The 25,344-nt window shown below is 38.4% G+C and overlaps 2 protein-coding genes and 1 pseudogene across 2 annotated transcripts; 2 read left to right on the forward strand and 1 right to left on the reverse strand.

Moving 5' to 3' along the window:
- Positions 1 to 7,134: 7,134 nt before the first annotated feature.
- On the forward strand, positions 7,135 to 8,147 carry LOC143303932 (dynein axonemal heavy chain 9-like; annotated as a pseudogene).
- A 3,348-nt stretch (positions 8,148 to 11,495) lies between these two features.
- On the forward strand, positions 11,496 to 13,036 carry LOC117165567 (baculoviral IAP repeat-containing protein 7-B-like). The gene is made up of 3 exons (XM_033348923.2): positions 11,496 to 12,565; positions 12,664 to 12,748; positions 12,846 to 13,036. The coding sequence occupies exons 1-3, from the start codon at positions 11,519 to 11,521 to the stop codon at positions 13,034 to 13,036; spliced, it is 1,323 nt and encodes a 440-aa protein (XP_033204814.2). The 5' UTR covers positions 11,496 to 11,518.
- Positions 13,037 to 15,405: 2,369 nt separating this feature from the next.
- Positions 15,406 to 17,712, reverse strand: LOC117165529 (ankyrin repeat and SAM domain-containing protein 6-like; the record flags this gene model as incomplete). Its single annotated transcript, XM_076626139.1, is given in 3 exon segments — positions 15,406 to 15,456; positions 15,458 to 15,553; positions 17,479 to 17,712. Coding segments are annotated over 3 exon segments (381 nt in total), but the record flags the coding sequence as incomplete, so codon positions are not given.
- Positions 17,713 to 25,344: the final 7,632 nt, after the last annotated feature.

Genomic DNA, 25,344 nt, shown 5'->3' on the forward strand with positions numbered 1-25,344 from the left:
TCCTCGTAGACACCGGCGCCGACATCAGCGTATACCCCCGCAGTAAAATCCATAGGCACGTCAAGAAAAACGCGTACGAACTATTCGCGGCCAACGGGACGCGCATCGCAACGTATGGTACCACTGCGATTGGCCTTAACCTGTCCCTTAGACGAGCCTTCAAGTGGAACTTCGTAATTGCTGACGTTCAAACGCCTATCATAGGCGTAGATTTTTTTAAGCCATTATGGGTTGCTCGTAGACCCGCGAAACAAACGACTCCTCGACACGACAACCCAATTATCAACAAGGGGATATGCTGCCACGACGGAAGAAATATCCATCAAAACCGTAATCGGCGAATCGGTCTACCATCGACTTTTGGCGGAGTTTCCGGATCTAACTCGTCCACCGGCCTTCGGACGAGAGAAAATCCGACACAGTGTGGTACACCATATTGAAACCACACCCGGGCCACCCGTCTACAGTAAACCTCGACGTCTCGCACCGGATCGGCTCAAGCAAGTCAAGGCGGATTTCGCAACAATGATCGAGCAAGGAGTGATGCGGCCATCGAAGAGTCCATGGGCATCACCCCTGCATGTCGTCCCAAAGAAGGACGGAAGTCTACGACCATGCGGCGACTATCGTGCGTTGAACGCTCGCACCATACCCGACAGGTACTCCCCACCACATATCGAAGATTTCGCGCAACATCTATACGGTAAGCGTGTCTACTCAAAAATCGACCTTGTCCGCGCTTACCACCAAATCCCGATCGCGCCAGAAGACGTTAAGAAAACCGCGATCACGACACCTTTCGGACTTTTCGAAGCAACCAACATGATGTTTGGGCTTCGAAACGCCGCGCAAACGTGTCAAAGATTCGTTGACGAAATTACCCGTGGTCTAGACTTCGTGTTCGCTTACATAGACGATTTCTTAATCGCATCCGAAACCGAAGAACAACATCGCGAACACCTTCGGATTTTGTTTGAACGCTTAAACGAGTATGGCGTAGTCATCAACCCAGTAAAGTGCGAATTCGGTGTGAACGAAATCACATTCTTGGGACACACCGTAAACGCCGACGGGATAAAGCCGCTAGCCGAACGCGTTGACGCTATTGTAGAAGTACCGCTCCCCGGGACCGTTAAAGCACTACGCAGGTACCTCGGTATGATTAATTTCTATCGACGTTTCATACCGGGGGCCGCAAAAATTTTTCAACCCCTAAACGACCTATTAAAAGGAGGAAAAAAGGGCAACGCGCCCATCAAATGGATAGAGCAATCCGAAGCCAGCTTCCGCGAATCGAAACGCGCCCTCGCTAACGCCACGATGTTAGCGCATCCGATACGTGGCGCACCTGTTAGCCTCGCGGTAGACGCATCCGACTATGCAATAGGAGCGGTCCTCCAGCAACGCGTCAACGACTCTTGGCAGCCGTTAGGTTTCCTTACCAAACCGTTGAACTCCGCGCAGCGAAAGTACAGCGCGTACGACCGCGAATTACTCGCTATGTACACTGCGGTAAAGCGATTTCGACACGCCATTGAAGGGAGAAATTTTACAATTTACACCGATCATAAACCCCTTACATATGCGTTCAACCAAGATCCCGATAAGTGTTCGCCGCGACAATTCCGGCAACTAGATTACATCGGACAATTCACCACCGACATAAGATATATCAAGGGGTTAGACAATAACGTTGCCGACGCTCTGTCACGCATCGAAGCGATAGGAAAGTCTGTGGACCATCGAGCTCTCGCCGCCGCGCAAGAAGCCGACAAAGAACTAAGCAACATCGTCAACTCCGGTACATCCGCGCTACGGTTAAAGAAAATACGTTTCCCCGATCACGACGTAGAAATATATTGCGACGTATCGGGTGACTTCGTACGACCGTACGTACCGAAATCCTTGCGGCGCGACGTATTTAATTCGCTCCATGGACTTTCCCATCCAGGGATACGTGCCACTCAAAACCTGGTGACGACGCGTTTCGTCTGGCCGTCCATAAACAAGGACGCCCGAAATTGGACACGACAATGTATCCCGTGTCAACAATGTAAAGTCACCAGGCACGTATCCTCACCCGTCGGAACATTCGGAGAATTAGCGGGCCGTTTCGAACACTTACACATAGACATTATCGTGATGCCATATTCAAAAGGCTACCGATATTGTCTAACGTGTATCGACCGTTTTTCGCGTTGGCCCGAAGCCATTCCCATCGCCGACATGGAGGCGGCAACCGTCGCTTCGGCTCTCCTTTCCACGTGGATATCTCGTTTCGGCGTGCCTTTAAGAATAACGACTGATCAAGGACGCCAGTTCGAGTCGAACCTATTTAACGAACTATGCCGGTTGCTCGGCATCAGACATTTGCGCACGACAGCCTATCACCCCGCGTCCAACGGGATGGTAGAGCGCCTCCACCGACAACTAAAAGCAGCAATCAAATGCCACGATACGAGCAACTGGGTGGATATTTTGCCGATAGTTCTATTAGGCATACGAACAGCTATTAAAGAGGACTTAAACGCGACGGCAGCCGAAATGGTTTATGGCACCGGCATACGATTGCCGGCAGAATTTTTCGTACCGACTAAACGACAGGCCAATTCGGAATTCGCAAGTCGCCTAAAAGACCGAATAGGAAAAATCAGGCCTCATCCAATTACGCGACACGGCGAAAAGAGAACCTTCGTGTACCGCGACCTCGAAACATCGCCTTACGTATTTCTGCGTCGCGACGCCATCGGAGACCCCTTACAACCACCCTACGACGGGCCGTATCAGGTTATAGAGCGAGGAAAAAAGACCTTCACTGTTAAAATAAACAATAAAAACGTAATAGTGTCCATAGACCGATTGAAACCCGCATTTCTTTTTAACGACAATATTGAACACCATAGCACGGAAAAGCGCAATGTAACAATACCGCCCGGTGCCCGAAACGAACAAAGCGAAGGGGACTCAAGAATTCATCACACCACACGCGCGGGCAGGAGAGTTCGATTTCCTGATCGGTTTCAGGCGGGTCTCGGATAGGCGTGAGGAGCCGGCGAACGTACACCCTTGCCTGTAACATTTATATATTTTTCATTTATATAGCGTTATCACTGGTAAGGGGGTACTGTGGCGGCACGGGCCACGGAACTTTTCAACGGCTCCGGATACAAAAGCGCGACGCCGCCAAAGCGCAACACCGACGTGCCCAATGTACCATCGATATCTTCACACTCTTTCCGCCGAATTCTCGGAAGAGCATACACGTGCCAGCACTGGCGGCACATCTAATGAATGCACGCTAGTGGGGATATCGATGGGCTACGAAGGGAAGAATCTGCGCGATCCGAAACAAAAAGCAGAGTATCTAATATTTTCTTCAACGTTATTATAGTAATAGTTGTTTATACTAATGACAAAATGTACACAGTAAAGTTGTAATATTACATCAATTTTGTTTTAATTTGCCTATACCAGAACACGAGTGGTCTGAATTGACACCGTGCGAATCGCGGTTGCTACGTTCAATAGGAATGTTATGTTACTATACCAGAGATATGTATATGTATATGTATATGAATGTGCATCTCTCAAACGGCGAAATTGGATTTGGAAACAATTTCTCTTTGCTAATTTAAAGATAACCGAATATAGTTCGCAAATATAAAATGGTTTAAGCATAATGTTACTGGGGACACTATTTTAGCTCCGCGTTGTATTCTCCATTTCCAAATTTATATGCTTTTGCTTAGTTATAGATTTCGAAAGTATTACACTGTCTGTTTTTGTATTGGGACTCTACTAACGCTTTAATTTCAGCAGCGACGGAAGAGAAAGTTTCTTCAGTTGCCTCTCGCAAAGCGCGTGTTACATATTCCTCCGTAACGTTCTCGTATGCCTCTTTGGCTGTAACATACATGTAGTATCGTGGACGAAAGGCCTGGGAAATATCGGGCGAACTATGAACAATGTCGCGAGAGCCGAGGCGCCGTCGGGCCCATCAATGTGTCATCGGTCTTTTCAAGTGCATAGTTTCGTGGAAAAGACCTACGTGACCCTGGCTACGAGCGTCTGCAGAACACGTGTGCGGTGGGCCTAGGAAAAGGACAACAGAATGCGACAACGGCCAGAGAGAGTCAGTCGAAAAGCAGAGCGCGAGTCGAGAACCAGAGTGCGAGTCGAGAAGCCGAGTGCGAGTCGAGCGGAGACGGAGGTTGCGAGTGGCGTTGCCGAGAGAGTGTGGATTGCGCTGTGTTCTGTACGTTTGGTATGAATAGTTCAAGTTAAGCCACAATCGTCTTTTCTGTCTGATTAACATCTCTATTGTCCACTCTTTGTGAACATATTACATCACGATATTACATACATAAAGAGAAATGATAATTATTTATCCTGGTTTAAAGTTACAAAGAGATATTACAATTAATAACCAATATTCAATTAATAAACATGTCTAATCATCCATTTGCACATTAATAACAAAAGCGTCAAAAATAAACAAATACGGCGCTTTATTTTTTCATGCGATAATTATGTAATTAATGATATAGACAGTTTGCTATTTCGTCATACTGAATATTAAAAAAGTTAAACAATACTTTTACAGATGATTACAAACCTTCGTATTTCTAATGGGGATAAAATGTATCGATATCATCATACGTTATAACCCAATTATTCTCTCAAAAACTAGTATAAAAGTTCCATCGTAATCTACAGAACGTTTACGTTTCAAAGAAAAATGTAAAGTAAGTGATTATTGTCTGACTGTTTATTAACGCACATTAGAACCATAAATGTGGCGAATCAAATTTTTCAGCAATCAAATAACAGCAAATTATTCTTCCACTTGTGAAATATACCGCTGTGCAGTAATAACTAACTATAACTACTACATTCACTTACTATGTAAATTAAGAACTAATATTACATCATGTTTTTTGACATTGAAGAGTAGGTCATACCACAATATTCACGTAAAGAAACAAATTTTCGTTATTACGTGTCTATTTATAAACGAATTTACAGCATTGTTCACCGAGTAGGAATCTTAGGGCAGAATTTCTCATACGCATTAGGACTAGAGACGCGCATCGGTAACGATACCATGGACAACGATGCTTTCAGTTCCCAATAAGTGATTATTCAAGTGTTGCATCTGACGATTGCTTGCTTCAGGAGCAGTCTCGTCGCAAACGCAATGCGCTTCAATTGTGACGGCAGAAATAACTTTTATTGGACATATATTTATTTAATCAAAATGAATACAAACGTATCTAATTTCGAAAATCGAATGCGTGCCACGATTCGGACGATAGCGAATCGATGGTGATAATCGTTGTCGAACTGTTTGTCAACCGTTATCGTTGTAAGAAAGCGAAAAAAAAGAAAAGAAAAGAAAGAAGGAAACATCAGAACCGGCTAATCGGCGACGACAATTAATCCTCGGCGAAGGAGTTTGGACATGTAACTATCGTGCTGATAAAGCAATATAAATAAATCATGGCGAACGAGTGGGCCGGTAGAATTAAGAATGTAATCTGTGAAGGGAGAAAACTGGTGATCCGAGATGGTCCTTAAAAAATTTAAGGGTCATTCGACGAGAAAATGTGTACTTAGCGTTGTAATTTTATCAACTAATATACTTATATAATGTACTTTCAATTTTAATAATAAAGACTACAAATGTCATATTATGAAAGAAAGTGTGTAGGGAGATACACATATCGAACAACTTAGGAAGAACAGATAAATATTCGTTAACCATGTAGTATCGTAAATCTCTCTCTCTCTTCCCCGGCACTCATACGATTCTTTGTTCATACCTTAAATTTACAACTTATACTATCCCGAGAAAACTTGAACGCTATATAGGGCGAAACTGTAGAAACGTTATCTACCCTCGGATTTCTATGATTTTTGGATATGTTATAGAAATATTTTGAACAACTTTTACCTATATACTATGCTGTATATAAGGAGTGAACTTGTTTAGTTTTCAATATATTAGCAAGAAACTACCGACTCAATTATAGTGTATTTCTGCCTATAGATGTTCATCTGTGACAGCGCATGCGTCGGTCTGGTTGCCAGTCGCCGGCCACTTATCTTCTGTGTATTAACAATTATTTAATTATTTAATATTTGAAGCCAATACATTGATGATATTCACTTTTAATTGAGTTATATGTTACCAGTTATAACAGACTCTTGCAGCCTCGCTTGTGTACGTTGTGCACACAGCCTTTAAACTCGCCCGACCCTCGTTTTCAAAGAGAAGATAAGTGACCGGCAATCGGTAACCAAACTAACGCATACGCTGTCACGGTTGCACAACTGCAGAAGTAGAATTCACTGTAGTGATATTGGTAGTTTTTCGCGAATATCCCGGAAACTAAGCGAATTCACTTCTTATATAGGAAGAGGTTATTTGAAATACCGATTTCTACAACATATTCAAAAACAACGAAATCGAAGAGTAGTTAACGTTTCTGCAGTTCCACCTACCAAATCATATTCTCTTCAACGCTATTCAATTTTTATTCGAAAGATTTCTCCGTAAATTAAGTAATTTTGTAATAGTTTGAAATGATGAAGTTAGATGCTTCATCCTATTTAGCGTAGATTATCATTCATTCAAAGGAATACCTTCTGTTTGTTCATTAATATTGCCTTACTTAGTTTTTATCTAACTGGGAAATGTAAATATTTTCTAATGTAACTTCAATATAAGATCTAATGGAATTTTAAGATCATTTTCCACAAGAACGGTTCATTTGCGTCCCGTGGTTCTTTACAGAAATTTATTCCTCGTAACGAGCATTAAGCAGTGCAATACAAAAAATTTAGCTCTGAAATTCTATTATACGATATCTTTCTTTAATAAATCTCCACCGATCTGAAGGTGCAGGATCATCCATCAAAGTCATGAGATATAATTCTTGCATACCCTGAACAATCAATAAGCTATAAACCAAACTGCGTTACATTTAATAATTTTTCTTTAATGCAATATAATTGTAATACCTTCTTACTCTTCTCATTTCCTATACTCTGTTGCTTTCAATGACATATCTTTCGTTTACCAGTTTATAACCTGGATCGAGGACAATTAAAATTAAGAATTATCGATACTTAATGAATTATACAAAAACATGTTACGAAAATCAGCGTAATCACATCGAATATGTATTTACAATAACGGCAACGATAAAATTTCAGGACGTCGAAAAGCTGGGAATGTAATTGGGTTTCACTTTTGGAGGAAGAAATTTCCATAATGTGTCACTGGGTCAAGGTCAAGGTCAAGAACCCATAACGGAAGAAGCCATAGAATTTTCAGCGAACGAAAACCACTGAGGAAGTGATTGCCTACATTAGAAAAAAAGATGGAACAATGCTCGAAGAATCCACATGATGATTGTCAATTGTTCATTAGTGCGGAACCCAATCCTGATCCTCCTGAATCAATAATACCTCAGGTAAGAAACAATTATATAATTTGAAAAAGCAAAAGAAAATATGCACTTTTAATTAAGCTAGCATGTGCTAATTATATTCTTTAACCCTCCGCCGGTAATATGGTTTTTCATTAACGCGGTCGGCATTACAGGTGTTTCAGTAACTGGTCTAATTTCCTACAATCTTTTTGCTTTAAAAAAATCTAAGAAAATTTTGAGGTACCTATTATAGTCCCTAATTTACTATATAAGTGATACTTTAGTCCATAAGTAAATAATATCGATAAGAAACACCAATTACTCAATGTAAGGTTCGTTAAATTTACACAGGGTATACTAGAATCGGTCATAAAGATCACGAACGAACCACCATCTGGAATTCAAACAAATATCCACAAAGCGTTGGATAACTTTGCCCAGGAAACTTTGGAGTCCTGCAGCGAAGAAACCGAATTTAAATTCGCACTTTGTTATTATCACGCTGCACTTGCAAAAAGTAGAAAATTTGGGCCGCGAGAATGGAATAGGGTAAGTGACTTTAAATCTTAATGGATCATAACGTTAAATTAGAAATTATGGATCGAAGATTTGTAAATATCGAAACAATGAGAGATGGCAAAAACAATGTTTACGATATCTTGTGTAATGTAATAACTTAAAATTAATACTCTTTAACAGATTTTGTATTGATCATAAGACATATTTGGAATATATTTTTCAATTGTGACATAATTTAAAACGTACTATAACTGTCTTCCTTGTAACCAAAAATTAAATTAGGAAAAGCTATTAATAAGATAAAGCATTAGTTTTTACTAGTGATGATATTAGCAAAGTTCGTAAATTATATTCTTTAATAATTGTTTTTTAGTCAATATTTATTTTAATAATAAATTATTAAATAATTTAGGACGTAACTAAGCACAAATAGCAATTAAGCAAATTTCTCTGTTATTATGTTGTTAATCGTTATTAAAAAATCACACTTACATATATATGTCGGGTTCACATTATGATTAGGGTTAGGGGCGTGAAACGAATCTTCGTTTGGATTACACATTGTTGTTATGCAATAGAGAAGATATTGACTAGTGCAAATATGATTATTACAGAATTTGACAATCGTGGTAATTGGATACTCGAGATGCTAATGACAAAGATCCTAGGTTCAATAACGAATCCGCGGTCAACGGGATAACAATGGGGTCTACAATGGGGTGGGAATAACAATATATGGGGTGTGTCTAAGGACACGAGATCGTCGGATTCGTCAAGAAAAGCCTTCGTTCGGAAAGTGAGGGAAATTGACGTTGCTGTTAATTGGTCAATTTCCATGTTGGTGATTAGAGAACGATGCACTTCCGTAGAATAACACATTCTGTAGAATAATTTTCTGTGTAGTGAAATGTGGTTTATTCTCATTCAAAATATGTTTAAACAAATTTATATATTTATAACAAGCTTATAAGTTATATACTTGTCGGGTTAACATTAGAATTTAAGGCGCGTAACGATTCTTCGTTTGAGTTAGCCATCGTTTTACGAGACAGAGATTATATTTACGCGAATATACAAGATTTTACAAAATATTATGAATAATGAGTTTAATGAATGATAAGATTAACAAACGATAAGTTTAACTAATGATTAGATTAAAGAATAATAAGTTAAACGAATAATAAGAGGAACGAATAATATGTCTTACGAATAATGAATTTAACGAATAATGAGATTGATATGTTTTACGAATAATGAATTTAATTTACGCTATTAACAATGTTCCGGAGTTCAAACGAATCCACGGTCAACGGGATAACTCTTTACTATGCGTAGAATAATTTTAAACACAAAAATACGATTGCTGAGACACTCGGTAAACTACTTGATGTATCACTTTCCAAGGCGATCACACGAATGAATATCTGATGAAAATCTTTTTCGCTATACAACTGCATTTGTTTGTTATATGCTCGCTGGAGGCATCGAGAAGGTTCCAATCGTTGTTGCTAGGCAATTTCTGTCAAAAGTTTGTTGTATACTCTTTGGAAACATCGAGAAAGATCCAAACGCCGTTACTAGGCAGTTTCTGTCTGGAGATTGATTCCTAATACAACGTGTGTCCCATTATATCGACATTTCCAAAGTACAATTCTATGTGATTTATAGGGAGAACAATACAACCGATCCACACCTTGGTCAGGCAAAACGTTTATCCCGTGACCGTGGCTACGTTCGGCGACCAGTTGTCACCTCGAACCCACTTTCGCTATCACACATATCGAACAATTACAAATGACAACAATTGCTTAATTACAGCTATGATAAAATCTAGGCTAAAGCATTAGAAGACTTTCCCAAAATTGCAAAGGGAAGGCTCCGGTTTTCCTTTCATCTCCGACATACTAAATTTACACATATATATATAAAGTTCAATTCTAGGATAATTGAGGGATCGATTCTGAAAATCGAGTTTTTTGTGAAAATACTTAAATGAAATACAGGAGTAAACAACAATTAATAATTAACAACAATTAATAACAGTAATAATTAAATAAACAACAACCAATTAATATGAGTAAACAATAAATAGCAAGTTCTGTGCAATGTCTACCTGAAGATCGAGATTCTGGATTGTTAGTAACAAAACATAGACATATCGTCAATTTACTTCGTCGATACTTTTTTGCATTTGTCGGACGAGAACGTTTCCTCGTTATTCTTCAAGATACTACTGCTTTTCAAGCTTAGTATATTGCGTTTTGCCCGAATATCTTTATTCTTCGTTTTTACTATCATCTAGTGCATACGCAATTAACATTTTTAATGCCAAACGATGGTATATTGTTGCAAGGAACATTCGCGAAAAGTGCCAACGACGATATATGATTGCGATATGATATAACATGTATAATGTAATATAACATAACAGCGTTCTACTATTCGCATCGCGAGAGAACTTTCCTGCAGAAACTCTGAGTGAGATGTTTCACATATTGAAGAAGTGCGTACTTACTTGTAAAAATAATTTTATTGTAATGCGCGATGATTAATACCGGGGCAGGGTATACGCCACAAGGTGTACGATGCCATAAAGTAACGACTACCACGACCTTAGACTATACTGTTTACGACAGCAGTTATCCTTCTACTAAATATTATACCCACCAGAAAGCAGGGTCGGTTTAGGACTGTGGCCACCTGAACCGAAATAACGTACGGATTAGGAGTTTCCGAATATTGCAAATTAGAAGCAGAACGATATAGAAATTCCGGTGAGAGTTGTAGGAAGACAATGTCGAACTAGAGATATTACGAAAACTCGATTAGGACCTAATATCTATTATCATCTCCTCTTTTATTATATCTGTCAATAATAAAGTGTAATTTTTGTCGTTCTCTTTCACTCTCTAGGCTCCGTAGCAGTTTTTACTGATATTTTAAACAACGTGTTAATATTGCCAAGTGAAAGCGGAGTAAATAAGAATTCCTTCAAAAGCGGCATCATTTTCGAAAGTGAGTAAATAAGAGATATATTTTCACGCTGTACCTAGCGAGCATCCATTATTTTACACAGCACAGTACATTACTGTAGGGGGCGGAGCATTGGTGAAATTTGATTGGTCGACAACTTGCCCACTCTGCACAGTGGGCATGCCTTGGAGTATATTGCTACTAGGTACTGTGGGTAGGGATAAGATTTCTAGAAAGCAGGTAGTAGCTTCTCGGTACATACTACTAGCAAGGTTCAGTATTACACTGATGGTCGAAGAGTTCGTGCGGCTCGTTCGTACGATTGGGCAGTTTTAGTAAATCTAAAAATATAAAATATACAGGAATAAGATATTAAATATTTGTCAAGATTCCATTTGAAGAATTGGAGAGCTGTTGAAGCGGAACGTGAACATCTGATATTCGTAAGTTTTGTCTGTTATATATTTCTGTAATATATGTAATATATATGTTCTGTAATATATAATATATTTAAGTCATTTACAATTAGTAGATATTTCAATGTCTTTTTCTTTTAAATAGGTTTGAAGGCGCATTAAATTACAATTAAAATGGATAAAATGATTTCTACAATCAACTTCCGATATTTCATGGAACATGATACAGAATCTTCAGAAGATGAAGAAGAATTAGCGCCTGTTCCTTCGAAATTGTCAGATGATTCAAATCCGCCGGTTCATTCAATATCGGCGGATGAGATAGCCGTACCTTCGACGTCTATGGAACGTCCAGTAATTATGGTTGATATACCATCCCCTGTACCTTCAGCAACGGTGATAGATTTGACATCACCGATACCGTCCACGTCGACAATGCCACCGATACTGCCGATAGAAATGCCACCGGTTCCATCCACATCGCGGCACATTCTAGAAAATTGTTATGATTTTCGGTTAGAAGAAGCAAGACGTTCGAGTTTTCGAAATTGGCCTGTATCTTTCATTGACCCTGTCAGTCTTGCAGCTGCAGGATTCTATTATACTGGAAACTTGGATGTAGTGAGATGCTTTGAATGTCAATTGGTGGCAAGTCAGTGGTCGGTGGGTGATATTCCCATGCAGATTCATGAGATGTGTTCTCCAGAGTGCAGATTTATCCGCAATGAACGTTGTAATAATGTACCAATTGGAGCAAGTCCTGCTAAAGTTCCACGGACAAAACGAAGAAATAGAAATATATCTTGTCCTCATGGTTTACAATATCAAGAGTCATTTGATTTTAATGATCATGGATTTTTAAGATCCTCACGAACCCCGACGGCATATCAACTTAGCCGTTTGGGACTAAAAAGTGTTAAGAAACCAGAAATATTGCAATATGCTAGTTACGAATCCAGATTAAATTCATTCGCAGCATGGCCTACAGATGTGACACAGCCAAGTGAAGAATTAGCCCATGCAGGCTTCTACTACACCGGAATAAATGATTTCACTACCTGTTACCATTGTGGAATTTGTATAGGCAATTGGAGACCAGAAGACGATCCATGGGAGAGACATATGATTTCGTCTCCCAGATGTTGTCATCTTTTTCCAGCACTGGGCTGGGAATATGTCAATAATGTAACAGACCAGGAGTTACATGAAACTGCTGAAGGTGTAAGTATAAAAACTCATACCCTGAACAATATATATAATTAAGAATGTGTATAATTAATAATTCCAATATATACTTGTGTACATTATATTTATTTCAGGCACCAATAGTAAGTACAGATGAGAATCCTGAGAGATCCAATAGTGAAAATGTTACCAATGAAATGATTCTCGTTGAGAAAATTGGTAAGTAATAAAAATAAAAACACAGATGAATGAAATCCGTATACATATAATAAATTGCATTATATATTATAATTAAATATACTTTTTACTATTTTAGCCACTCTGGAGGAAGAAAATCGAGCATTGAAAGATGCTCGTTCGTGTAAAGTTTGCACGAAACGAAAAGCCACAATTACGTTCCTACCTTGTGGACATTTAGCAACATGCCAGTACTGTTCACCAGCTTTCACAACGTGCATCATTTGCCGAAGAAAAGTCAAGGCCATTACCCATACATTTTTCGCGTAATGCATGCACATGTAAAAATTAGCTTATTCATACTCTTATATCAATATACTTTATAATTTCTTAAAAATGACATACACACATTAAGATGTTTGGTATCATGTATCGTCAAATTAAGTGTATAAATAGAAACATAATATTAAACTAATCAAATACATTTTTTCTCTATATTTTTGGCTTTTTTTTGTATTTTAAGTGTTACTTATTTTGTATATTATTTTATCTGAATATAGTTAACTTTTTCCGCATCCAACTAATTGTTCTTTGTTTTATTCCCCTTATTGTTAGTAAAATAAATAAATAAATATACATATATATATATATATATGTAGGAATGTTGTATTACAAGTTAACAGAAAACAGTATGATAAATACAATATCGTTGCACTCTCACAAAGTCGAATATAATATCGCGTTTCGCGTATTCGTTTCTCACCAATTCTACGTCACAACAACACAACGAACTTCACTCGGACGTCACACTATCCCACATATATATATTTCAAATCATAAAAATCATAGCTTACTTTTTCTTTTATTCGAAAAATATATCGTATCCATTGCATGATTATATACCGTAATACCGCGAATTTCCTATTCGATGAAATAGCTTTTTCAAGTGACGAGAAGGGGGATTCTACCATTATATATTTCCTATAATTACATTCGGTTGTTTGTATAAAATATACTCGACCGCTAGTTACAAATATAAGACTTAATAATATACACATAATATATATAGTCAAAGTTTAAAAGGTTATTCATTAAGAATGCGATGTCTTTTCATGGGCCTCTGAAGTGTAGAATTGCACGATCTATACGTATGTAACTCGTATGAAGAGTAAAAATGCGTTAGAAAAAGTACAGTGCTATAAATATATTTCCGTAAAAAGGAAGAAGAACAAACATAGAAACAGATATTAAAGAAAAATAATTCAGCGTTATAACTCGATAATATGTTAACGCATGTATGTAATATCGTGATGTAATATGTTCACAAAGAGTGGACAATAGAGATGTTAATCAGACAGAAAAGACGATTGTGGCTTAACTTGAACTATTCATACCAAACGTACAGAACACAGCGCAATCCACACTCTCTCGGCAACGCCACTCGCAACCTCCGTCTCCGCTCGACTCGCACTCGGCTTCTCGACTCGCACTCTGGTTCTCGACTCGCGCTCTGCTTTTCGACTGACTCTCTCTGGCCGTTGTCGCATTCTGTTGTCCTTTTCCTAGGCCCACCGCACACGTGTTCTGCAGACGCTCGTAGCCAGGGTCACGTAGGTCTTTTCCACGAAACTATGCACTTGAAAAGACCGATGACACATTGATGGGCCCGACGGCGCCTCGGCTCTCGCGACATTGTTCATAGTTCGCCCGATATTTCCCAGGCCTTTCGTCCACGATACTACATGTATGTACCTAGTTTTTCTTTTATTTATACTTCCATTGTTTATGCTTCGCTTATAATCTTCTCTATTTAAATATAGCTACCGCAGGAAAAAGATCAAAGACAAAAACATTTAACACTGAAGGAGAAACTATGAATAGCTAAATCTGATAAAGATAGCAGTACATTTGCACCTGTATACACACATTTATGTCCCTAAATTCAGTATGATTAAGTTAAAATTATATATCATTATTCAATAATTTATTAAATAGGATCAAAGCAATATTGTGCAGACAATGGTAAAAATGAATCAGTTCTATCAAATGAAGAATAGTGAATTGAGTGATTGGCTAAAAGAGCGTTCAATTCCACATAATTCTAAAGGAAAAAAAGTGTACTTATTAATAAAGTATTATCGCACATCAAGAATACAACAATTTTACAGCTATTCCGTATGTAAATGTATCTTTATAAGGAAAAATAGAAATGTATCATATTATATGTATCATGTCATTAAACGTACAAAGTTAGTATAAAAAATGATTCTAATATGCTATAACATAACTGTTGAGAATTGTCGATCTTTGAAGCCGAAATAATGTTATAGGAACACTAAATTTATACTGAGGATTAATATTAAAATAGCAATATATTTATTTCACGGACGATTTCTTATATATTCATCGATACACACTTGCACGCGTCTCAGCACTTTTTTCTATACCCGACTGTTAACCGACTCACTAGTTTACATTCATCTGTTTTCGAGACGCCGCGCACACACACATACTTCCACACACTGATATTCACATACAAGTATCTCTACTACGCATTTAAATTAATTATACATATAATTATACAGAATTATACAGAAAATTATACATATCTCAACAATAACACATTATATTTTTACATTTATACATTAAAGCAGCTTTAGTGTATAACATATAAAATAATAATATATAATTAGATATAATTAATAAAAGGTAATGAATTCTTTTTGTATCACTGATTTTTTATGATCTATTTATCACTTCTAATATAGCTTTTCTGTCAGCTTCATTTTTTATACCAATTTCAATTAAATCTTCATTACTTAAAGTCATAAACAAATCAATGTCAACCTGAAATAAATTTACAATATTAATTTATAATAAAATTTTATACATATGTCGGAGACGAAATGACACCGGGGCCCCTCTGGAACTTCAGGATAACACCCTAACATTGTGATTTAGAGCCTACTATAGCCGTAATGAAACAATCGCAGTTATCCAAACCGATAGTAATTGTACGGGATTAGTGACGGTGAGCTTTGGCTCGGGGCGACAGCCTGCCGCCCAACGTAGCCGCGGTCAACGGGACGGGCGCTCCGTCTAACAAAGGTGCGGAGCGGTGTTATGACCCTCATTAAAGGAATTACCCATTGAGGTATCCGACAGTAAAGCATGCTAACGGTTCCTTAGGACAATGAATACCTGATGTTGAGGCACGTACACAGCACAAGTCCCGGTAGCCCGAGGACCCGCTATGAAACCTGCGTTTTTTCGGCAATTGAGATGTTTGCAAACGGATAGGCAGCTTTTGTCCCAAATCGACCAATCGACAGCGACGTCGATCGACAGGATCTTGTGTACTTAGACACCCCACCAGAGTTTGTCTCGGTGGCGTCGTTGGGACGAAGAGCAGTCTTGCTTGAGATCTGATCGGCGAAGGAAGTCGCGCCTTACGATCAGGAAGTGGTGCACGTGTGAGTTAGGGCAAGGAAACCTATCATCCCGTTGACCGTGGATTCGTTATCAAGCCTGAGGCCATCGTCAATAGTGTCGCGTGCGTGTGTCTGCTGTGTATCCTCGTCTGTTCCGTAACATCCCCCAATTGACAATAAAAGTACCTTACATGCGACAAGACGATGGAGAACTTCAATGCCAAACCGCTACCTATCGCAAGCCCTCCCCGGGATGGCGACTCGAGCTCGGACTCGGAGCGGATTGTGACTCGACACATATATGTATGTCGGGTTTACATTAGAATTAGGGTTTACATTAGAATTAGGGTTAGGGGCGTGAAACGAATCTTCGTTTGGGTTACACGTTGTCGTTATGCAATAGAGAAGACATTGACTAGTGCAAATACGATTATTATAGAACCGGACAAGTAACCGTGGTAGTTAGGTACTCGAGAAAACTAATGACAATGATCCTAGGTTCAATAACGAATCCGCGGTCGACGGGATGATAGATGAACGTACTCACAAAATCTAAGTCGGACGCGTAATACTCACTGGTCGCAAAGAGCTACTCCTTTCATCAATGAGATCGCGAGCGAGAATGTCTTTCCCGTCCCGATGATGCCACAGAGGAAAACTATAATGGGGTGTGTCTAAGGGTACGAGATCATCGGATTCGTCGAGAAAAGCCTTCGTTCAGAAAGTAAGGGAAATTGGCGTTGCTGCTAATTAGTCAATCTCCATATCGGTGGTTAGAAAAAGATGCTAGCCGCCCTCGAGGGAAAGTTGCTAGTGGGAGACGCCGCTCGTTGAAAAATAGGTCCCCCCTATTTTCCCGTAGTTGGGACAAAGACTGTCTGTTTGAAGGACTTTAGTTGACTAAATCTTAAGATTCATAACGGGCCCTCGAGCTAGCCGGACATGTACTGCGGAGACGCATCGACATCTGGCAATCATCTTACTCGAAGAATAGGGTCTGCGTGTGGCGAGCCACGGGACAGAAACCGTTGGAATGTTTACTGTCGCGTGTCGCCACAAATATTTCTTTTAAGGAGAGCTATAGAATTACTCCATACCTTTGTTAGACAAAGCGTTCATCCCGTGACCGCGGCTACGTTCGGCGACTGACTGTCGCCTCGAGCCCAAGCTCATTATCACAACTCTCGAACAATTACAATCGGGTTGAATAACTACAATTGTTCAATTACAGCTATAGTAGACTCTAGGTTACAATGTTGCGGGATTATCCAAAATTCCAAAGGCTTCGGTGTTCTTTCATCTCCGACATATATAAGACACATAATTTAAGAACATATTTACTTCTTGTTCGAGAAATATAGGCACGTATTCACCTAATCCGTAATGTTTTAGTAAAACAAACATGTTTGCTTCTTCTGAATTTAAGATTACTCCTCTTGGAGGTGTCCTGTAACGTGGTGGTGTTGGTGTATTTTCTCCAAATACATTTTCATCATTCATATTTGCAGGAATATTTTGTTGGCGCAATGGTCTAAATTCAGGCACATATTCAAGAGTAGTATCAAGATCTTCTGTTTGGTTCGACCAATTGCGGGGAGACGTAATCGCGAGGAGAGACGTCAACGGGAGTCGTAAATTCCCGTTACGATTATAACAATCGACACCACGAATTGATCGATCCCCTGATTTCCGGTGAGATAATAGGGGTGATTGAGTTTGTATAACACTGTGATTCACAGAATTATAAATTATATATTTCCAACACTTAGATTACACTGTCGAGGAAAGATAAATAGATAACAAGTTGTCGCACGAGGATGAGATAGATATGTGCGCTAGAGCAGGGCTCTTATAATGAAAGTTAATGTATTAGTGGACGTAGCACTATAATATGTTTAGGAGAGGAGATGTATGTTCGACAACACCGAGAAGCGACAAAGGTTTGCGTGAAGTATGCGACTCTCGCGCTATGTGTAGACTGCCGCGTTAGGCGTTAGTTTTTAGACTGACTGTCGCTCTTTTTCTAATACGGAAGAAAAGTTCGGTGTGGGTGTGCCCCTGTGCCTAAAGAACGCGGATTCGTTGTTCCCACTGTCGTTTGGAAAAGTGAGGGTAACGAACCGCGGTGTCGATTGGTCATGACCTGCACTACTGCTCGAAGGGATGAGTAGGAAGTCTCCTACCATCGTGGTGGATAGATGACCGTGTTCGTGAGGAAAACCTAGCTTGTTTTATTAGAGGGCTATTCGGATTTTCCTAATGGGCGCATACCCGCCTTCTCCGTGTTTTAAGTGCGCCTAATAAACCCAAGGACCTCTCTAAAAACCGACTGTGTTTCGAGAATATTTTTAAGCTTTAGAAATTCTTCAAGACAAACGGATTGAAGACACATGGCGAAACAATACAGCGAAGTGAAAGTTATGGTGGGTCCTTAGGTTTATTGAGGGTCGAAGTGACGTTACGCAGGCCGGTTGTTGTCCGGTCGCGCGTGCTGGCGTGCAGATATTTTGGGCGGCGTAACAACACCTAAATAAACTTGCAAAGGAAATAAAAAACGAAATAAAAGAACACAATAACAACGAGTTCATAAAATTCATAGAGTCACTATCTGCACACGAGAACTCCAACTACTCCCTATGGAAAGCCACAAAAAAAATAAAGAAGCCAATCAAATTAGTCCCGGCAGTCAGAAAAGCAGATAATACATGGGCAAGAAGCAACGAAGAACAAGTTGAAGAATTTTCCAACCACCTAAGCAATACATTTACACTACATAATATCAATAACAGCGACCACAGGTTATCGTTTAAACAATACATTCCTTCTAAAAAAAAAAAAAAAACAGATTTGGGATAAAATTTTTTATTTTATGTGATATCCAATCTGGGTATGTACAGGGTCTTATTATTTATAGTGGATCATTGAGTACTGTAAGCAGCGAAAATGAAATTATCTGCGAATCAAAGACTATAGTCGTGTAACTATTGAAACCTTATTTAGGCAAAGCCCATACATTGTATCTGGATAATTGGTACACAAGCCCAGCACTTTTTACCTTTTTATATAAAAATGGAACTAATACCTGTGGAACTGTAAAGGAAAGGCGAAAGGGCACCCCAATTACCCAGAAAAAATTAAAAATGGGTGAAGCGAGTTTCCGCTCCTCAAGTCTTTTATTAGTAATGAAATGGTGTGACAAGAGGGAAATGTATATGTTGCGTTCTTTCCACAATGAAAAATTTGTTCACACGAAACGTCATTATCGCACGCAAGAAATGATTAAAAAAGCAAAGCGTATTATCGATTATAGTCAGTTGATGGGAACTGTGGACAAAACGGACATGGTTATCAACACCATTCATTCAGAGCGAAAAAGTATGAAGTTGTATAAAAATATTTTTATCATTTAATAGATATATGTGTTTGGAACTCTTATTGTTTATATGAATTAAAAACTGACAAACAAATATCAATGGCAAAATTTCACCTGGAATTAATTCACCAACTTTTAGGTCATAATATACAAGGAAATAACAATAACATTTCAACAGTTTTGGCACGGCGGTTCGTTCAGCCGGAGCGCCTCGCCGGAGAAACCTCCAGTGGCGAAAGGATTAAATGGGTCTCACACTAATACCGGATATGATGGATCAAAATATTTTTTGACATTTATAGACCACTACAGTAAAGGCGCATAGATCCATACATTGAAATCAAAAAGTGAAGTTTATAATTGTTTCTTGATTATATAAATAAAGTTGGGTTTTCGGTTCAGTTCGGAGCGAGGGTAACACGCGGACGGAGACCTCTGTGGAAAAAGTGAAGTGTGAAGGGAAAAAGGAAAAGGACGCACAAACTGGCATGAAGAAGGGAAAATAAAGAGTGAGCATACGAGGAGAAAGCAAAAGAAAAGCGAAAAAAAGACAAGAACCAGAGAGAATTACAAATAAAAAAAACTAGAAAAGAAGAGGTTAGGAGGTCAGAAGCGCGACAAAACAAAGTAAGGTAGGGAAACGGCAGATGGCGATAAACAAGGGAAGACCAAGGAAAATGGGAAATATGGCAGTCTTCAAAAATACACTGGACAAATACAGCTCGACAGAAAAAGAGACACCAGCCAGGGAGAAAGGAATGGAAGTCATGATGGAAAAAGCAGAGAAAATGGAAAGAGGATTTAAGGCAATGATAAAAGAAATAAAAGGGATATTCGAAAAAAAATGGAGGAGATGAAAAGGGAAATGAAAGAGGAAGAGGAAAGAAGTAAGAGAGAAGAGTGGGAAAGGGAAAAGAAGGAACCATTGAGCAGAATTAGAAGAATCGAGGAGGAGAAAGACAGAGCAGAGACTCCCTCGTAAATCTGTCACCCAAGATTAATTCGACGGGGAACGAGTTACAGAGCGCGGTATCGTCCGATATCGTTGTTTCTTTAACCGATTGAGTACCAAGCAGCGTGATCGCGGTGTTTAGATTTTATGTCGAAAAGTCCCAGTACATTTGAACGCTACGGACGACTGACGGTATTTTGTATTTCATTGTTATCTTAATAATTTTTATTGAACAAAATTTGGAATATTTATAAACTAATAGTAAGCATATATAAAAATATAGATGTATTTCATAAAAATAACACATATGACGAGAGCTATTGTGCCGCTTGTTTCTCTCGCGATCGATTAAGGGGTTGTCCTGCCGTTCCGGACTTTTCCACTGTCACGTGAAATAACAAAATAAAAAAAGGAATTTGAGGTGAAAAATAAAAAAAGAAAACTTTATTTTTTTTTCTTTCCAACAACAATACACTTTACAATCTACTTCTGAACTCTAGGCGTGACTTTCTAAGACTGACTCTTACGATTTTACTTTCGATCGGATCCGATTACTTTCTTTTGTCATCCCTCAACATACATCCCCACCGTCCATGCATTTGCTAGGCGTCCGCGATCGTTGCCACGTGCTCTTTCTTCTAGAACCTTCGGTGGAAGGACCGTTGGGATGTTGATGGTTCATTAGGCACTTCAGCGATATACATTGTCGCCGAGTGCCGCCACATCTTTATCTCTATCGTCAGTCCGTCGGATTTGAAGTATGCCGATCGTGACACGACCCCTTTTGGTTTTTCAAAGACCCCTGGGGCTCGAACGGTTAAATTATGTCAATATTATCAGCAAATAATTATTTTTCTATTTACTCTATATGATTTTCGAAACATTGAAAGATCATTATTACTCGACTACTTCAATATTGATTACGATACTTTTTTAATTGCGGTTAAATTTGTCACTACTGGTGTGAGAGACTGTAAAATTGATTCGAAATAGTATTTTACAGAGACTGATGAAACCGATGAGTTAGATATTTATATAATTAAAAGTTATTTCTATTTCTGAATTTTCTTTCTGAATATTTCTTTTAAATACTATTTTAAGTAGTTGTTGGTCTACAGTACGAATAAAATATTTTGAATATGTAGTAAAAAATAAACTATCTTTATTTTCACAATGTGGTATATAAAATAAAGTATTTTATCTTTGTATTGTAAATAGTGTTTAAAATGTTTCTTAACGATGAAAATAGATTAAGCAGAAGAAGGTTAATATCAGGATGCAAGAAACCAAAATATTTAGAAATTAAATTCATGTTGTTTTTAACCCTGCTGCGGTCTCCGGGTCTCTTTGTTCTTACTGCTCTCCTTTCTTTCTCTAAGAACTTCTGTATTCTTTTGAACGTATAGAGCAAAATTTTATCTGACTCTTGAAACCGACATATTCGAGAAAACAAAAAACGCGCGATCATAGCAAAAATTTAGGGAACGCACTGATACAAAATTATATTATAAGACGGTAATATGACCCGCGTAGGAAAGCTGCAAAAGAAATAGCAGAGAGTGTTATAAATACATTGGAACATTTCAAAGAGAAAATACGAGTTTGTAAAAATTTCACTAATGCCAAAATTTTCTTTGCGATAATAGAATGTACCGGTTCTTTGCAATGAAAGTTATTATGAAGGATATAGTAACGTACCGCTACATTTCCCCGGTCCTTAGTTAGAAGATAAAATAAAGAAAAACGAATCTTTGTATGCAAAGGTAACTTTCTTCTTCAAACTCTTACCGAATAATTTAGTTAAATGGAAGACCGCAGCAGGGTTAAGTGTGGGTATTCGCAAGTAACAAGCATTATAAAAAGTTTTCATCACTTTGATTACTCCTTTATGGGCAAACATGCTATCCGTTTCTTCTTTTTTTTTTTTTTTTTTTTTTGTTTTTTTTCATTTATTTAATTTGTACTTTACAATTTGGCTTGGACGCGTTGCCGTTCTTTCCTTGTATTTTTTCTTTTTTTTTTTTTCCTTTTTTTGAGTACTTGCCGATTTCTTCTTTGACCATTGGTATTTTTAGGTTTTGCGTATATCCTCGTTTCTGATATTCCATGGGGCGTTGACTACTGTTCTGAGTATTTTCTAGAAGCGATTCTGGTTTAGTTACCTTATTATCCTGGTTTTGGATATTTTCAATTTACTTTCTATGCTGAGTTTACAGTTTCGACTAGTTAGCCAGTACGTCTGTCTCCTTTTTATCCGTATTTTGTCTATAATTGATTTGGTATGTTGCTTTCATGTAAGTTATGAGTCTAAGTGGAGTCTTAGTATTTAACTTGCTTTGTTTGTGTTATGTGCGTGCCATTCAATCGGATATTAGGTGGTTTCCGCTTATTGTAAATGTAAATGTAATGTGGTTAAATTGACTGGGGTTTGCTTTTATCTTGCAGTCATTTTTCTATTTTTCTGATAAGTTCTGGTAGTAATATGTTAAGTTTATGTTGCCTATATGTTAAGTCTATATGTTTAAGTTTATAGTTGGCGAGACTTAAGTTTTGCATGTCCTAGCAACGTGCACATCTTAAATCTTACAGATGTCCTTGAAACTGAAATTTTGGATGTTCTCGGAACATCTCTCCCGAAAGTCCTACGAATATTCTTAAAGTTTATATTTCGAATATTTTACTAATATCCATTTCGTAAATCTAAAGAATTAAATATCAGATGTTCTAAGAACAACCGTTTTGTAGGTTTTACAGATAGAAATATCACTTTACAAATTAAATTAAACATTTACAGATTGAACCACAGATATTGCAAGAACAACCGTTTTCTAGGTTTCACAGTTAAGTTTTGAGTGCTGAAATGTTTTTAGAACATTCATTATAAAAGTACAAGGTTTCCAATTCCACGAATTTTTCCAATTTCCGCAAAGTTTCCATGTTTAGGCTATACACGCACTAGAAATTCTAATTTCAGGAAGTAGTAATGCAATAAATTGTGGCGAAATTGTGGCGAAATTGACGCGAAATTGACGCGAAATTGACGCGAAATTGACGCGAAATTGACGCGAAATTGACGCGAAATTGACGCGAAATTGACGCGAAATTGACGCGAAATTGACGCGAAGAATCGGTGTCTAACCATTCATAGTTAGAACAAGATGTTCTGGAAAGATATGCTGCCAGACGAAAGTAAATGATTCCCTATTCAAAAGTAAGTCCAAAATGTGCAATGACAATTTTTGATACAAAGTTTTGTTTTCGGAAAAATTGACGCTGAAGTTTCGTCGAGTACGCATGCACTTGAAATTTAACGATATCAATCTGTTATCATAAAATTTCTGCATATCAAGAAACAACGTGACTTCTTTTAGCTTTAAAACATGCAACAATTTATTTGTACGTCTATGAGAGAGTGATACAATGTATGATAATGGTCGCGCAATGCTAAAACATTGCATTTTCTCGATTATTCGATTATAGATTATTAAAAATAGATTGTCAAGAAAAGTAAAAAATATTGGAAAAATAAAAAAAAGCCCACACCACAAGGAGTTCCCAGGCGGTCACCCATCCAGCGCTCCTTAACTTTCGTGATCGGACGAGAACGAGTGCTTTTTTTTTTTTGTTTTTTTTTTTTTAAGATGTTGAGGTGATATGTCGTGATAGGGTCGGAAGGAAAACTCAGATTTACTCAACGATAAATGTTTATTCACCGTAATGTGAATGAGTACACTTGGCGCAGGACTCGCGATTATATTCGGTTCGCGAATGCGCGGTTATAAGTTCGAGCTTGGATAGCTATGATTCGAGATGCGCTACGAGTGCGGACAATGATTGCACGAGATGTCGAGAGCTTAGGTAATTATTCGACTCGAACCGTGTAAGTATAACGATCGTGGTATGTTGACTCGCTGTAATAGACTGACTTTTTTGTCGCGATGCTGCTGCGGAGGAAGACTGCGTTGGGATGTGTCTAAGGATGCGAAGGCATCGGATTCCTTGAGAAAAGCTTTGGTTCGGAAAGTGAGGGAAATGAAATGTACGTTAATGTTTATTGGCTAATTCGTGTTGGTCGTTGGAAAAGGATGCTAGCTGCCCTTGAGAGGGTGTCGCTAGCGGGAAGCATCGTACGTGAGAGATAGCAGATTTCTCGCGTGTCCCCGTGGTAGGTGGTCGACTTCGAGACTGATAAACAAAGACTGTTTGTCTCTTTGGAGGACCTTAGCTGAAATAAATCCTAAGATTTATAGCGGTCCTTAGGCTAGCTGGAAATATTCCGTAGGAATGTATCGACATCTGGCAATCATCTTGTCCGCAGGTATAGGGTCTTTGTGTCGTGCGTCACGCGACGTGAACTGTTGGGAAGTTTACTGTCAAGTGCCGCCACAATGTTTATTAAACCCAAGATACAATTTTAAATACATTTTGGTATTCACAATAAACGGTGAATTTATGTAATGATATCTTAGGCAAAGGTACCGATACGCAACGGTACGACGTAGCCATGCTATAATATGTGTCGGCGCTTTACATTTTTCCTGATTAATATAATTTTTTGGTTTAAGCCGCTGGAGGGAGCGAAGCTTCTATATGATTCTGTTTTCATTTGTTTTTACTGTCCTGAAAACTGGGTCGCAAAACAGGACGCTTCGGTAGTATATTTTTGGGTGATGTGGAATTTGGCGGGGGGGGGGATGAGGGGGCGGGGGGGGGATGTTAAATAAATAAGTTTCTTTTAAAAGAAGGGGGATTGCGAAGATTACAATGTTTGCACCTGTGTTGTGCGGGGGCAGAATTGATTTTTATCGGTTTAATAGATTTTCTTTCTTATTTTATTATGGGTTCAGTATCCACCAATATTTTTTTGAATTTTTTCTATGTT

The sequence above is a fragment of the Bombus vancouverensis genome, chromosome 17, assembly GCF_051014615.1.
Source record: "Bombus vancouverensis nearcticus chromosome 17, iyBomVanc1_principal, whole genome shotgun sequence".
Lineage (NCBI taxonomy): Eukaryota > Metazoa > Arthropoda > Insecta > Hymenoptera > Apidae > Bombus > Bombus vancouverensis.